This window comes from Lethenteron reissneri, chromosome 25 (genome assembly GCF_015708825.2).
Source record: "Lethenteron reissneri isolate LAM-NWPU_2019-01 chromosome 25, ASM1570882v1, whole genome shotgun sequence".
Lineage (NCBI taxonomy): Eukaryota > Metazoa > Chordata > Hyperoartia > Petromyzontiformes > Petromyzontidae > Lethenteron > Lethenteron reissneri.
Genome location: NC_083803.1, coordinates 16,859,476 through 16,875,025, shown reverse-complemented (window position 1 = coordinate 16,875,025; position 15,550 = coordinate 16,859,476). Strand labels below are relative to the sequence as shown.

At 50.1% G+C, this 15,550-nt stretch overlaps 1 protein-coding gene across 1 annotated transcript in view; it reads right to left on the bottom strand.

Annotated features, from left to right (window-relative positions):
- DPP3 (dipeptidyl peptidase 3) overlaps window positions 1-10,260 on the bottom strand; it is a 74,117-nt gene extending 63,857 nt beyond the window's left edge. Inside the window, exons 1-7 of the mRNA XM_061559550.1 lie at window positions 10,136-10,260; window positions 7,489-7,784; window positions 5,271-5,360; window positions 3,458-3,595; window positions 2,857-2,931; window positions 1,414-1,507; window positions 927-1,057 (exon numbers count right to left, since the gene is read on the bottom strand). Of these exons, the coding sequence (XP_061415534.1) occupies window positions 927-1,057; window positions 1,414-1,507; window positions 2,857-2,931; window positions 3,458-3,595; window positions 5,271-5,360; window positions 7,489-7,776 (816 nt within the window). The 5' untranslated portion in view covers window positions 7,777-7,784; window positions 10,136-10,260. The remainder of the gene's footprint in view (window positions 1-926; window positions 1,058-1,413; window positions 1,508-2,856; window positions 2,932-3,457; window positions 3,596-5,270; window positions 5,361-7,488; window positions 7,785-10,135) is intronic.
- Between the last annotated feature and the right edge of the window lie 5,290 nt (window positions 10,261-15,550).

The following is a 15,550-nucleotide window of genomic DNA, read 5'->3' as shown; positions in this document are numbered from 1 at the left end:
CGTACCGGAGTAGTTTGTAACGCAGGCAAATCGCTGCACGCTTGGGGCACGGAAATGCAACGGCGCCACCTTCTCACAGCCTCCGCCATTAAATTTCTCGTGCACCAAACCAATCGTCGGCTCGGAGCCAACGCCATTTTGATGGCCAAAAGAAGCTGGACGCAAATTCATAACGCTCCTTCCCGTTGCAAAACGGCAGTTGCGCATCTCAACGACAACCGCACCACGAGAGAGACCGCCACTGGATGCCGTCGCTGCTGTGCGAATGCCGGCTAGGAAACATGCACGTGCATTAAGCTCTTGCGTCATCTTTATTTACCCCTTTACTTTTAAATTGATTTACACACCATCGTTTATTGTTGTCTTATTGCACACTGTCTTCAGAAGTTGCCATTTATCAAATTGCATTATTTATAGTTAGACTATAAAAAATTTAAACCCATCATTTGCACATATATTTTTTTCAACAATCGTTATGGCTTTGGACACTTTATTGCTCTTTGTTCTCATTAGTTTTTCTGTGCAGCACTTTTAAGACAATTTTATTGCGGAAAGGCGCTGCGCTCTATACAAAAGTAAACAGATTGAATTAGGTAACGGCTGGTTGCATTGAAACACCTTTAAGTGTTTTTATTGGTCTTAACTTGCACAGCTCTACAGAGCATACCAAGGAACCTCCATTGGACTTCTTCAACCAGCCGTCGAGGGCTGGGCCGCAGAGCCTTTTGACCTCGCGGTGCGGTCAGGACACGCGGGGGGGGGGGGGGTAAACATCTGTTCACAACGCCGTTGAAAATTGGCAGTCGTGGCCAATGTGTGGACGGACAACGGTGCCACCACGTAGCCCACGCAGTGGGTGGATCGCGAGCAGTGGAGAGGGGGGGGAAGAGACATCAACAGTACTGGAGTGTGCAGTAATTCCTCACCTTGGCCTTCTTCAGGTTCTCCACTACCTTGCTCAACAGGGGACTGTAGTCTCCACGTGTCACCTTGAACACATTGCCTTCAAACTCGTACTGACCACACTTGTTCTCCTTCTCCCCCTCCACTGGCTTGTCTGAGGGAGTAGACACGAGGAGAGCACAGGAGAGGGTGAGAAAGGCGCACAGTGACACACACTACAAGGCACCGGGGCCTGCTCACGACTCGCCAGCCTTCTTGCCCCATCGTCGTTCAAAGACTTCTTGATTCATGGCCATGAGCCAAACATCAATTCTCTGTCGTCCTTTCTTGTCCAAGTTGTTCATCCAATCTCATTGCTTGATCCTCCATTTGGCCTCCTGACGTAGAGGAGTCTAGCCCTTCGGCCACAGCAACAAACCCAAACCGCAAAAAAACTCGGCCGATCACAGCGCAGTCCCTCTGGGAGAATGCGCAATGTGATGACTCTGGGGACACGTGGCACGTCCGAACCTTGCTGGACGATGGACGCCTGGCGGACCTCGTACTCCACGCTGCCATCGCTCGCCACAGTCTTGAAGAGTCGCGTGTTGTACGCGCTGATGCTCTGCGAGAACAAAAAAAAAAATAATCAGGTGCAGCGGCGGAGACGGGGCTCGTCCATTACGTCGATTCATCAACTGAACATTTACAATGCACCGCTCAATTGTGGCCCCGTTTAAAAAACAGCGGCTGCCACCCTATCCGACCGCGCGAAGGTGGGAAACCACCCCCCCCAGCAAGCCACGTCAAGAGTGCCGCAGCTGGCGACGCCACCAACCAGGGAACAGAGGCGGGGCTTTTATTTCCAACCACGTTAAGATTACTCATGTAACCGAATCGTTCAGGAGAGTAAATTGATCATTTAAAGAAATTGGATAAACCAGCTCTTGCTGCAACCCAAGACTCCACCACAAATGTTTGCGCCCTGTCTCGCTCTCAAAAAGTACACCTCGATATTAGCAAAAGCATGACAGCCTCTCAACGCCGTGCAGGTCATGCCAAGTATTTGGCCATATTTCATCACTTTGGTCACTGTCGTTTGGTGAAGGGGGAGGGGGAGTGCACAGGAATGGATCAAGTATCACGCGTCACCGATGGTCGCCATGGTCAGGAATCAAACTCGGGCCAACCAGTTCACAGCAGTGCGGGAAGCACTGTTCCAATTGTGCCAGTCTTTCAGAGCATCTACCACTCAGGAAGACGAATTCCTAAAACGAATGCTTGACAATATGTCATGTTATAGAGGCAGCGTTAATGCTCAAGTTTCTAATACAATTAGCCACGGACTACACTGATTTTCACTCATCCGGAACATCACTTAATATCCAAGGTGCTGAAAGGCTCAAAAATGTTTTATTGCAAGCAGCTCAAAAAAGGTGGCAAACGCAAGTCGACAACCTAATGACAATTAAAAACACAAGCTCACGCGCAGTCACGGGGGAGGCGCAACATCAACCATCGCAAGCGGCTCGCGCCAAATTACATACAAACGCGCAGCAATCGCAGACAGCTTGAACGATCGTTAGCGATACCAACATTTCAATTCTCCTAAATTAGGCGCGATAGCAAATTATATTTGCATTACAGCAGGTCTGCTTTTGAGGAATTAATCCAATTTAGATTTAACCAAATTATAGCTGGCACAATATTAATTCCCTCCAAGCAGCCCGCAGCCTCGCTCTTGGTGGAGCGAGAGGAAGGAGTGCTCGCCGGTTTGTCGACAGGACAATAAACCCAATAAACCCATGTCAACCAAACAAAAAAAACCCATCACAATAATTGAAAATCCAAGCCATTTCACTTTATCGGCAAGGCTATTAGTTTCTAAAGGGAGGTACTTTCCACGCCCCCACTCCCCCAAGGGCACACAGACTTCTGCTGTGTGCAAAAACGACCATCCCCCCCCCCCCTTACCTTTTCATCAAGGAACTTCTGCACGAGCTCCGCGTCCGCCATCGTGCAGTTTCCAGAGAAATACGACGAGATCCCCTGGGACGAGAGCAAGGGAAAAGGGCACGCTGCGCGTTACGGGGTGCCACGGTGACGATTCATTTCACAACCTTGCCTGGTGTGCAGGAGGTCATGGGTTCGATCCCGACGCCAGAAAATTTGGAGTTTGCACATTTCTCCCCGTGGTCGTGGATTTATAATTAAAATAATAGCGACTCGGATGCTGCACAACAACAACATCTGGGTGACCAATTCCGTCAAAATCCTTGCAACGAAACTTAATGCCGCAGAAGTCTGGTTCCGAAAGCTCAATACCAAAAAAGGAATCGTCTTAACCACTTCAGAAGAAACCCAAAATTCGTTCCTTGCGGTCACAAAGCAACTCAGTCCACCGAGACATCCCTCTACAGCAAACAAATGCACGTCAGCCAATGCTCACACGGAGAATACGCAACGCCGAAGTCAGCGACAAAACCGCCAGAAAAAAAAATGTACGCGGTTCGGCGGAATAGAACAAAGCAGCGCAAAAAAATACTGATGACACGGTCCTGGCAACGGTGCGCACCTTGGTGCCAAGGCCAAGCTGGCACTCTCCCGGCGCCAGCGAATACATGGGGCCGCTGCACTCCTGCCACAGCGCCTTCATCTCCTCCGCGTTCTTCTCACAAGCTGCCGAGGCCAGCACCAGCTTCTCCAGCTTGTCCTGTGGCGACACCAAGCACGGTGTTTGGTAAAAAGGTGCAGCCCTGCAGTTACTTGCGCACGCCACTTTTGGCCTCCCTCTTCCACGCTGGCCACACACCTTAGAAGAGGTGGAAGTGACCCCCACACCATACCTCAACCTGCCGATCGACGAACTGTGGTGCAGCCATTTACACCATTGGGCGCACCGAGCTGAGGGTTGGTATTTAAGAAACATGCCATTATACAATTTATGTTTAACTATAAAACACGAATTGCCGAACAGTGAAAAACATTGCAAGCTGTAAAATAATCAAATTTAGCTCTTCATTAGAACAGGGTTTTACCACGAAAGACAGTCACTGTACCAGTTTGTACGGTACTGCTACTTGTGTAGAGGAGTATTGTGAGTAACCAATGAGGGGGCAAGCAGAGGGAGGTGCAAGTGGGTAGCCAATCAAGGATGACGTAACGTCACGGGTTACGGAAAGCACCGGGAACATGGGCGGAGCCGAGCTGGGGGGGGGGGGGGGGGGGGGGAGCCGTCCAAAGGGTTCTTAAGGGGGGCCCCGTGACGCAGGCGAGGTCGTCGTAGGGAGCCAGGGTAAGGGATCGGCTGGGAGAGGGTCTCTCCCGCCTCAGCGCAGAGCGGTGTTGTCTGAACCCCTGCTCCGGCGGAAGAGTGAGAGAGTCCGTAGGGTAGCCGAGGGAAAATCCCAAATAGTATTCGGTGTCCAGGATAAAGGGCCGTGAGAGAGTGCACCTACACTGGCGTGAGTGTAGGATGTCGAGTGTGACAGTGTTTTAATAAACGGCAACAGCCCTGAAAGAATTCCTCATCTCCGTGTGGTTCTACTGCACCACATTTGCATAGAACGAGGCCCCCCCCATAGCTGATATGGAGCACTATTCACCATCGAAAACTAATTGGTCGACTCAATGGGCTTGGTCCAAACATCAACGGCCTGCTCGACTGACCAGTTGAAAACATGGTTTAAAACTCAAACACCGGAACGCTGCCGCGTTCACTCGGTGATGAAACAGGGGTGCTGGCCTCCCCAGAGCTGACGAGCGAAATGTTCCCATTGACAACAGTGGCCAACAGTCATATATCACACGACGGCGTGCACAGCTAGCGGACTGGCGATCTCGCAAGATGAAACAGTGCAAATATGTAAATTGCTGAAATAGGGCTGTGATCATTGCCTCATTAGCGTCTCACAGATGTGTGGCAAGCACAAGCCGTTAACGAGACACTAATTGCGGAGTACCTTTTCCCAGGAGCTCCAAGACCTAAGCATTGGGCAAACACTGCGCGATTGTGAAATAAAACATAACCATGAGAGGTTCATTGTCAACAAAATGCAAGTTTTTGTTTTCAGCCTGCGAAACGTAATGGGTGTACAAAATCTGAACATTTAAAATTAATTCAATGCAATATTTGTTGTTAGGGTGCATTTGCAAAGCTTTAACAAGTTGTCACAGGCGTGGGTTTCATGGTATACAATTCTTGGGTTTCTCCATTGACCAAGCAGTTCTACAATTCAGAAAGCCTATATAATATGGAATATTTACACCAATTGTATGGCTGTACGCAACCAAGCAAGAATAATTTATCAAGTAACTTTGTTCCATTTACATTTTCTAAACAAAGACCTCTAATGTCGACGCAACTGAACAAATGCATATAACCAAACCTTAGTCACTGCAGGCACAAACTTGGTGTCTCCGAAGGACTTGTAGTTCCCCATGTTGTCGTAGACACCGGCGGCGTACACCAGAAAACTCTGCAAGAAGTGCGACATGGTCACAACGCACTGCCCACACACACGACCTACACACACGAGCAAGCTTAGTACGTACGCATGGAAGGGGGAGTTAACCCAAATGCGTACGCTTGCGTATGGGGGGGGGGGTCTACTGACAATGTACACAAGCATAGAAAATGGAGGGGGTGAAGCCTCCGTAATAATTTGTCGACATTGGCCTTCAAATTAGTTAGTCCGGTGGTGGATTGTTAGCTCAAAACACGTAATCATTATCAATCCTTGATCGTTTCTGCGTGGATTAAATAATCGGCCACTTAACCGTATTAGGTGGTGCGTCTTTATATCGGATCATCACATGGCGGGGTGCGTCAAGCGTACGTACTAAATGAATGGCCCCTTACCAGCCGCGCACAGACCGTTCCGGCAAATGCGACCTCAACGTCAGCCGAAACAAATGTATTGAGAGACTGCAGCTCAGCGTAGAGAATTCAAGAAAGTTTCAAGTTCAAGTTGACTTTCACCAGGGTGAGACTTTGAGGCACCAGGAAAGTCTAATTTGCAAGGGTGAACCTGGGGCATCAATTTGCCGAAAGGGGGTAAACGATTGCGGCTGTGTACAATCACACTTGAGCAATACGCGGGCAATGTTCGATTTCGGAAATTTGGACCAAGACACCGGAACAATGGCCTTTTGCGAATGACATCTGGGGATCTTTCACGTCCACTGTGAAGCACAGTGTAGTATTGTTACGGTTATTACACACGGCAGCAAGAAAAAAAAATCGGGCTAGTCGCTGGATTCGAACCGGAACCTCGTACAAGGGTCCGAAATGTTTTAACAAAAAGGTCTGTAGAGTTCTTAAATAACGGTTTTACATCATCAACAACGCTACAATGTGCAGACACCTTCAGGGTGGCAAATAAAATTAGATTGTGGATTGCTGGGTGAACCGAGCCACAGGGGATTTCCGAACTTGCCCATTTTTCACCTCTGTTTAAATATAAAAATGGTATTTTTGGGAGAAGTTTTGGGGGAATAAAAGACTTGAACAGAAAAGGTCACAAACGAAGCCAATGTGAGATATTAAAGTCTGTCAGAGTTCTGAGAAGTGGCCATATTTAGACGCTTTATAAACGCAGTGTGGTGCGGACATCACCCGCCGTTATGCAGCTGTACACCGAAACCCAGCACAGGTAGCGATGTTTAAATCCCAACACAGTAGCTCAGAGCGCCCAGAGCATTAGCTTACATATAAATCATCGATAAGAGACCCAACTCCTTTCTGAACGAGCGCATGGCCATGAGGTGGAGGGTCAAGCTACGACTTTCAAGGTGCCCCCCCCCCCCCCAGCCTCCACCCCCACGTCATAAAGGTGCGTCACAACGAAGACGACCACTCTGATACAGCGATGTGTGAGCCGAGCTTCAAGGAAGACAAACAGCTCTCATGATCTTGTACAATAATTCAAGTCACGCTCGCATGAATTTCAGGAACCCGACGACAGCGCCCTCTAGTGCAATCAGTTGAGCATGACTGTCATACAATATTAATAAACCCATAGAAAAGTCATACAAATAAATAAATAAACCGGTCACAGCACCACAGCCACACTGCATTGTGGGAGCTGACAAGGGTGCATTATTGAAGCCAGCCACGTTACGCCAGTAGAAGTCGGCGCGTGCCAGGAAGCTAATCCCACAATGACTATGCTCCCTACCTGGAACTGGAAAGACACCGTTTCGGAGTTGAATGTTATCACTGTGTTGTACGTGTGGCTGTGGAATAGAATTAAAGTGCCACGGCGCCATGGTGCGATGTTGACTTCATAACATAAAGCTCCCAAATCTGTGTTTCTGGGCTGTGTCAAGAGCATGAACTCATCCGCTCCTCCCAAACAAGTGATCGCAGAGCTCCCCAGTGGCGAGGTTTACACACCGCACCAGGTACTAATGAGGCCGAGTCGACCTAGGGGAGGCCCATGACCAGTTCAGATAATCGTCACTGGTGTTGGCCGTGAGCGGGAATAAAACTCGGGTTACTGGGTTAGTAGCGGAAGGCGCTAACCGCTCCCCACACCTAGAAACACACACACCGACAGAACACCACCCACACACACACCGACAGAGCAACTCACACACACACACCTGGTACTCGTCGGCGGACAGCTCGAGGCGCGTGGCCAGCTCGCCCAGCTCAGCGGGGCCCTGCGCGCGGAAGAGGCGCTGCAGCAGCGCGTAGAGCGCCGGCGACTCGGGCGACGTCTGCAGCAGCACGACCAGCCCGCCGTACCAGGCGGCGCGCGACAGGTAGTGCGCGTACTGGCGCTCGCGCGCCGACAGCAGCTCGAAGGCGGCGCGGCACTCCAGCGGCACCACGCTCACCCTGTTGGGCAGGATGAACTGCGGGTCCACGGTGGCGGCGCTTCCCGACATTTTTCGGCCTGAGACGTCGGTGTCAGAGGGACGAGGATGGGGGGAAAGGTGGTGCAGTGGTCGAGCGCGTTAGCCAGCGAGTCTCGAAACCCAACCAGAGCAATGTCTACGCGCCATATCCTCTTTCTCAAAAGGACTCCGACAATCACGGGCTTCCTTCCATTTAGCTTTGCCCATGATATTTACTCAAGAACGCTGCATTGGACACTCCCAGTTCCATCCAATTGTTCAAATAGATTTTTGGACTTAAGCCATCGCCTTCCCCAGCTTCTTGCCGTGTCTAATTTTCCCGGTCAAAACAACGTTCATATTCAGTCTCTCGTTTTCCCATTGCATCTCCAAGAATTCTAACTTGCCTCCTCCAATTATTCTTGTTAACTTTCTTCGTGTACCTGTTGTGTGGACCGTCAATGAAACGTGCAACATCCTCCTTAAAAAACACATCTTTTTCTTCTAGCTTGCTTCTCCAGGTCTTAAGTGCAGATTTCTCATCCATATTAGTGCACCCCGTGTGTTTTGAGTCTCAGTATTCTATTTGTCGTCAATAATTATTTTTAACACAGATCCCATCTTCGAAAACACATCTGTTGCCAGTGCTCGTCTCATTTGTCTTGGATGCACCTTCCATCTTCGGTGTTCATGCTAACTCGTTAGTGCTGCAGCCCATTAATGTTTGATGTCACCGACTTGAACTTGACCTTATTTGTTGCGACCATACATAAATAGTTTAGTCGATTGTCAATCATTTTTTAAAATTATATTTTATCCAACATTTTGCAAATCCTTCTCAGAATTTGCAACGATATCCGCATGTCTCCAATTTTTTGTTTAACCACCAACCTTAATGTAATGAACGTTCTGCATCGTTCACGTGACTCTGTAGCTAGTCATATACGTACATATGTTAAGACCAACACACGACTGCGCCTTGTTAAAGCAGTAGTAAGCATCTTATGAACACGGTGGTACAATCCACTGCTGGATGAGAACCCCTCCCAACACCTTGCGGGTCGTGGCAGCTACTGGACCAGACTTCATCCCTCTGCTCAGTGCGGGTTGGTCAAGTCGGGCGAGCGGTGGGGGGGGGGGGTGAGAATGGGGGGTATAGAAGTGCCGTACAACAGTGGAGTTTGCTGCTGCCCCCCCCCCCCCCCGCGTGATCGCAGCACAAGTTTCAGGAGCTCGAGGCCAATGTCGCCAGCCAGGGAGGGCTTCTCGCGTGCGTCCTGTTTGTTTGTTGAACTTCTTTCGCGCCGTACGTAGCCGACCGTGCTGATAGACGGTGCGGCTGCACGCGTGTTTGTTACGCGTTCTCGTGTCACCGTCAAACACCACCCGATATACCCTCACGGGCGGCGTTCACGCGAATCGGGATACGATCAACAGCTGCACGCCGACAAAGCCCAATCGGAAGTGGCAGAACCCCATCGGGACGAGCTCGTTGTCGGTGCGTCAACCCCGTCAACCCCTGGTCAGTGCCCTGCCGTACACTACAGGAGGGCACGTTCCACGCCTCGCTGGCCACCACGTGCCCCCTACTCATCGCAACGTGCATCCTGCAAAGCCCCATCACAGGGGAGAAGCACAAACGTGTTGGCAGTGTGCTGGTACTGCTGAAGCGGCTGCACGCCGCATGACAACTCGACGTCCCTGGGCAAGCAGGCGGCCCAACACCGCGTGGTGGGTTGACGGCTGCGCTTGGCCGTACTGCGCCCGCACCTTCGATTGGCGTACGGTGCGAAAGAAGTTCAACAAACTGTACATCACACACCCCCCCCCTCCAACTTACAATGTAACGACCCCCAGAGCTCAACAACAACAACAAGAGCTGCGACTGTGGCCAGACACCCCGGGGTACAATAATAACAAACACCAATACCGACACGGACGCCTCTCCCCGGCGTGGCCCAGCTAGCGACTCATCGGTAGTGTGGGAGAGGGAACACACGACTACTGCTACTACAACAAAAAAAGCCACGAGCGAAGGGCTTCGCTTGGACACGATTTAAAAAAAATAGTAAATTAAAAGACACGCGGGTCGCGTAAAAAGCCGAAATGTTGTTTGTTTACGCTCAAATAAAAGTTGCTAAAGGCGACGTCCTCGCGGCCTCGGGCCGCATCCGCGCTATCGTTTCTAGAGAGTCGCGCCGGCGCGCGTCACGTGGGGCGCGCTCGGCCAATCGCGCGGGCCGCCCCCCCCCCGGCCGTGCCGAAGCGCGCTGCGATTTCTAAACCGGCGTCGGCCTTCATTTGGCGGCGCGTTAAATGAAGTTGGCGCCGTGGACGAAGCGGAGGTGGACGAGGAGGTGGACGGAGGTGGACGAGGAGGTGGAGGTGGCGATGTGGCGGCAGCACGTACCTGTGCGGGGAGGGGTGCGTGAGACGGCGGCGAAGGAGGCGGAAGTCTGAAAGCACGCGGAGTGAATAGTCCCGCGGTGTGGGGGCCCGGCTTTAATGGGTGAGGGGCGGGGCGAGTGGGAGGCGGGGCGAGTGGGGGAGGGGCGGGGCGAGTGGGAGGCGGGGCGAGTGGGGGAGGGGCGGGGCGAGTGGGAGGCGGGGCGAGTGGGGGGGGGCGAGTGGGTGAGGGGCGGGGCGAGTGGGGGGCGGGGCTGCCTGCGCAGCTCAAGTTCAAGTTCATGTATTAGGTCAGGGGTCGGCAACCAAAATAACAAGAAGAGCCATTTCTTTCCAATTCGGTACAAAATTCAGTATTTCAAGAGCCGCAATGCATCTGAGTACATACTGTACATACGTACATATCGTCAAGAAGCAGCCCGTAAAGAGCCGCATGCGGCTCCGGAGCCGTAGGTTGCCGACCCCTGTATTAGGTGAAGCCCTGTGAGCCATTCGGCTCTTGAATCGGGTGCAACCGCAACAAACACAAAACATGAACAAAAAACATCTTAAAGTGAATATGTGACTAAGTGCAAACAGAAAATCCAAGAAAAGACAGGAAAATATTGCAGGAAAAACACCGTACACCAACGCTGTGTGCAACAATCCCAGTGGGATGCAAGTCAAACAACAACAACAACCTGCCTGAATCAGCTGCCTGAATCAGCTGCCTGAATCAGCTGCCTGAATCAGCTGCCTGAATCAGCTGCCTGAATCAGCTGCCTGAATCAGCTGCCTGAATCAGCTGCCTGAATCAGCTGCCTGAATCAATAACAACCCGTGACCCACGGTGCTGCAGGTGTATGGTGATGGTGCTGCTCCGTTGGCAGTGGTACAACACAAGCACGGCTATTTTAAAAAATCAAGACATCCGTCAATAACATTGCGATTCATATAAATACTGGAATAGGCGACGTTTCAGACAATGAGCCTTCGCATTTGTGATTTGAAGAGCCATTTCCCGAGGCGTCGTTTGTTTTATATACAGTACTAGCTTTAACTACCCCGGTTTCGCCCGGGACTTGGATTCACCACGCCCGGCCGCCTTTGTCTCCCCAGTGGCGATGTTCACACACCACACCAGTTACTCGTTTGAAGCCGAGTCGAGCTAGGGGAGGCCCCGGACCGGTTCAAATAATCGTCACCAGTGTTGGCCGTGAGCGGGAATCGAACTCGGGTCGCCGGGTTCGTAGCGCAGCGTAGCGCTAACCACTACACTACCGCTCCCCCCACACACAAACGCGTGCGCGTCCATAGGTACACACACACGCGCTTGCTGCAGACACACACAACTTTCAGGGTGCGTACGGCAGTAAACGACTCAAACAATACAGGTAGGAACACCAATTCCACACTGCCCACCAGGGAGTATTGGTCTGTCTGTCGTGCATGGCCCCGCCCCACCAGAGCCCTCCCATTGGCTCGGGGGCGCCGACCAATGGGAGCGGTGGGTTGGGATTGGTAGAGGGGGGGGGGTTAGCGGTGTGGGGGGGGGTTAGTGGTGGGGGGGGGGGCACCGCCGCCACTCGAGCCAATGAGGAGACGGGCGATGTTTCATTCACAAAATGGAACTGGGGGAGGGTGGCTCCATTCATAAAATGGAACCCTTGAAAAGAAAAAAGCGGATCTTTTTGCCTCGTGTTTCTTTCAACATTCCCAGCCTTAAGGTGATTCAGTTGTGGGTGGGAGGGGTGGGGCTGGGTGGAGAGGGGAGGGTGGGGCGGGGCTGGGAGGGGGGGAGGGTGGGGCTGGGTGGGGAGGGGCTGGGTGGGGTGGGGCTGGGTGGGGTGGGGCTGGTCACCACGTGGTGCCCTTATAAAACTCAACGTTTAACCTACACACTACACTATACACGACACGATACACTACACTTATACAGGTAGGAACAACAGCTTCCACAATGCCCACTAGGGATTATTTGTCTGTCTGTCGTGCACGAATGCGCTGTCCAACCAAGTTCCTACCTGCCCACTCCGAAGGAACGTGTTAAAGCAATGCTGCGCGAAGAACGCCTTAGACCTGCAACACATGTGTATGGCACTTTACTCGCGGAGGGTTGGGTGGGGGGGGGGTGCGTGACGTCAGCAGGCTAACTGCGTTACGCTTCCACGTGCGCGGGTGACATGACAGATGTGACGTCACAGCTCACTTGCCGTGCAAAATATAGATGCATTATTGCGCCCCCCCCCCCCCCAAAAAAAAAAATATAAAAAGTGTATTTTTTTATAATTTCGCATGGTGTACGGTCTGGAAAGTACCCACATGGCAAATTTCAAGTTTGTTGTATGTCGGGAAGTACGCTAAACATCTTTGAACAGACACACATAATCACAACTTTGCCTTTTATATATATGTGGAGATTACTTTGAGTTTAAAAATTTCCAATCTACGATTTTAAATTTCATGATCATCGCGATAATTATTTCCCCTTTAAGATGCCAAAGTTGTATTTCACAACTTGAGTCATATATTTTATCGTCTTGTTTTGTGCTTCGATGTAACTTTACTTCTAAAACGAAAATAGATTAATTAAAGAGTTTATCGAACTGCAGCCAACTCAACATAGGCCGAAAGAACCAAAGAATATTAATTCCTGCAGTCACGAAAGTTTTAAGTAAAAATTCAACATAGACCTGCAAACAATTAGGGCCCCATTCACTGCTGTCACTGCTGACGCCACCCTGTTTGTTAGTCAACTATAAGTAATTAATTTACGAATACACATTATTACGTGAACATATTGAGCAACGTGCCGGAGATTCGGCTTCAACTCGCTCCAGAGTTTGCCTAAATTGCTTAAACGAGTGCAGCTTGATAAACAAGTGCGGCTTGTTAGGCTCGTGCTCGGATTCGCGTCCAATTCTCTAATTGCGCCACGTGCTTACACGCGCACGTGGCCACCTCGCTTACGCGTGTTGCTGGAGGCACACAAGACGATTCACGCGTGACACTTCAACTAATACCACTCGTGTGCGTCGTTAGCACGGGTTTAAGTCGGGATTAGCAAGAAAACATCGATAACATCGGTGACATCGATGTTGGGATTCCTCCGCTAAGACCGGAAGACCCACTTTTTTTGTCACGCCAAAAACATCGTTGAAGCTCTTCGGATGCGACAGAAAAGACAACTGGTTCTTTTCAAACATCGCTGACACGTGCATGCGACCTGTAGATAGGGCTACAATGCTGCAGAGGACATGTAGTTTGCCAGCGGTTGAGCTTTAACCCTTCAATACCAGCCTCGTGCCTTTTGATTACAGTACTTGTGTTTTTTTTTGCATTTTTTAAAGCTTATTATTCACTTCGATAATCAGCATTTATTTTGGAAATTTACGTTGCTCTATCCTGTAGACATTTTAAAAAAACCTTCGATAAAGCATCAACATCGGACAAACTTTCGTGCTTTCGTGCCAATCTCACGGCGTGCCATCAGTGTTTTCACTAAAAGTATCGATGTTTACCTATCGATGTTCCATGGGCCAGTCCCAAGGGCAGGGTTTGCCAAACTGCAGGCCTCGCGGCTGAACACCACGTGACTACTACGCTCTTCCCGCGTTCAATTTACTCCCCATTCAAGTAACAAATTAACTCGTCCCACGCTGCACGCGGTCGATGGCTGCTCGTCACGTCCCACGTGACGCGCTAGGCAATTAGCGCCGTCTGCGTGAATGGAGCCGATTCAGATTGTGTCTGTGCCGCACCTATTCCGTGCGGCGCAGATCAGCGCTAATTGATTAGTCCGTCACGTGGGACGTGTTTAACACTCGTTGGGTGTGTGTCGCGGGAGGGTCCTGCGCTGGGATATTTAACCAATGATTGAAATCGGAATACTCGGCCTCGACGAATCCCCAAACATACATGAGAGGGTGACACTCAAAGCTTCACACAGGAGGATTAATAACACTGTGGAACAAACAAAATGTTGCTCCTGGGTAGTAAGTGTTATTTCCTAATTGCTTATGCTTCAAAAATACAGAAAATTGCTATTAAAGCTATTATTCCCGACAGTGATAGTTTGAAATGTACCTATTTTCAATGAGCAAACGTGGTGTGCATTTGTGTCATTCCTTCACATAAAGTCGTGGTCACGTAAGCAAAGTTTGTGGGGAATAATAGCCATTTCTGTCCTTTTGAGGCATAAGCAATTAGGAAATAACACTACCCAGGAACAAAAATTGTGTTACATAGTGTAAGAAACATCCACTTGTTGTACTGCTATATCATGGCTACCTCGCAGCCCCGGCGAGGCGAAGCCCTATTCTCAGAGTTTGGGAGTTTCACAAATCTACGTGATCCACCAAATCCCTCGCCCGCTGAGCGCCGTGCCACGGGCATGGTTTGCCGGATCCACTGCTGCGCACGTGGTGCGCGGCTGTGTGCGCGAAAATATCTCGACGAGGGAAGTTCAAGTTGTACAGAAGTGAAAACTTTCGAGTCGGAAAGTTCACAGAAAAAACTCACGCCATCCATATTTCAGTGTTAACGAGAAGGAATTCATTCCGCACATTTTGTTCAAAGCTACAAATATCCGCAAACAGTGATTTTTCAGTTCCTCCACAAACACGCGATATTGTCACGCGTTGCATCAACGTTTAATGCTCAGCTTACCGGTGACTTGAACAATTCTCACAGTGTGACAATTGCATTTGTTTTGATGTTTGGTGGTGGAGGGTCTTGCGACAATAATTGACCCAGATCGTTACATGGCCTAACACAAGAAAAAACCTACGTGTTAAGAAGATGGTGATATGAATGGTGATATGAATGGTGAATTAAACGTTTTGATATCACCCTGCCAGGTCACTCCACGGCCCCAGATCTTCTCAACTTTACATTTGCACAACAAAGTAGCGTGCCGTAAATACAATTGTATTTATTTTGTTTCAAAGGACGCGTAATTACAGATACGATCAGTCAGCTATGCAAAAACATTACATCTGTGTGCGTGGAGTTGTCACGTCCCACCCACTGGAGCCCACAGCAGCAAAAACAAAGATCCCCCATGTAGCCTTTACGGACTGTTGGGGCAAGTGCTTTTAGCAAGCACCTACGCAGGCCGGAATGGTACACGAGGGGGCCAGAACCACACCCGGCCGCTTTCGTCTCCCCAGTGTCGATGTACTCATTTGAGGCCGAATCTACCTAGCAGCACACAGAGCCCGGAGAGTGAAGCGCTCCTCCGAGAATCGAGTTCCCAATCTTACGCTTACCTCAATCATTCCATTCATTCCTTCACAAACCGCTCAATTCCTCTCACTAATTTCTTCTAATTCACTCATGTATCCCTTATTTCATTCTCTCATACTTCATACACTTACTCATTCCTCCATCATTCAGCTCATGTTATTCTATTCTTGCGTAGGACAGCCGTATGTTCTAG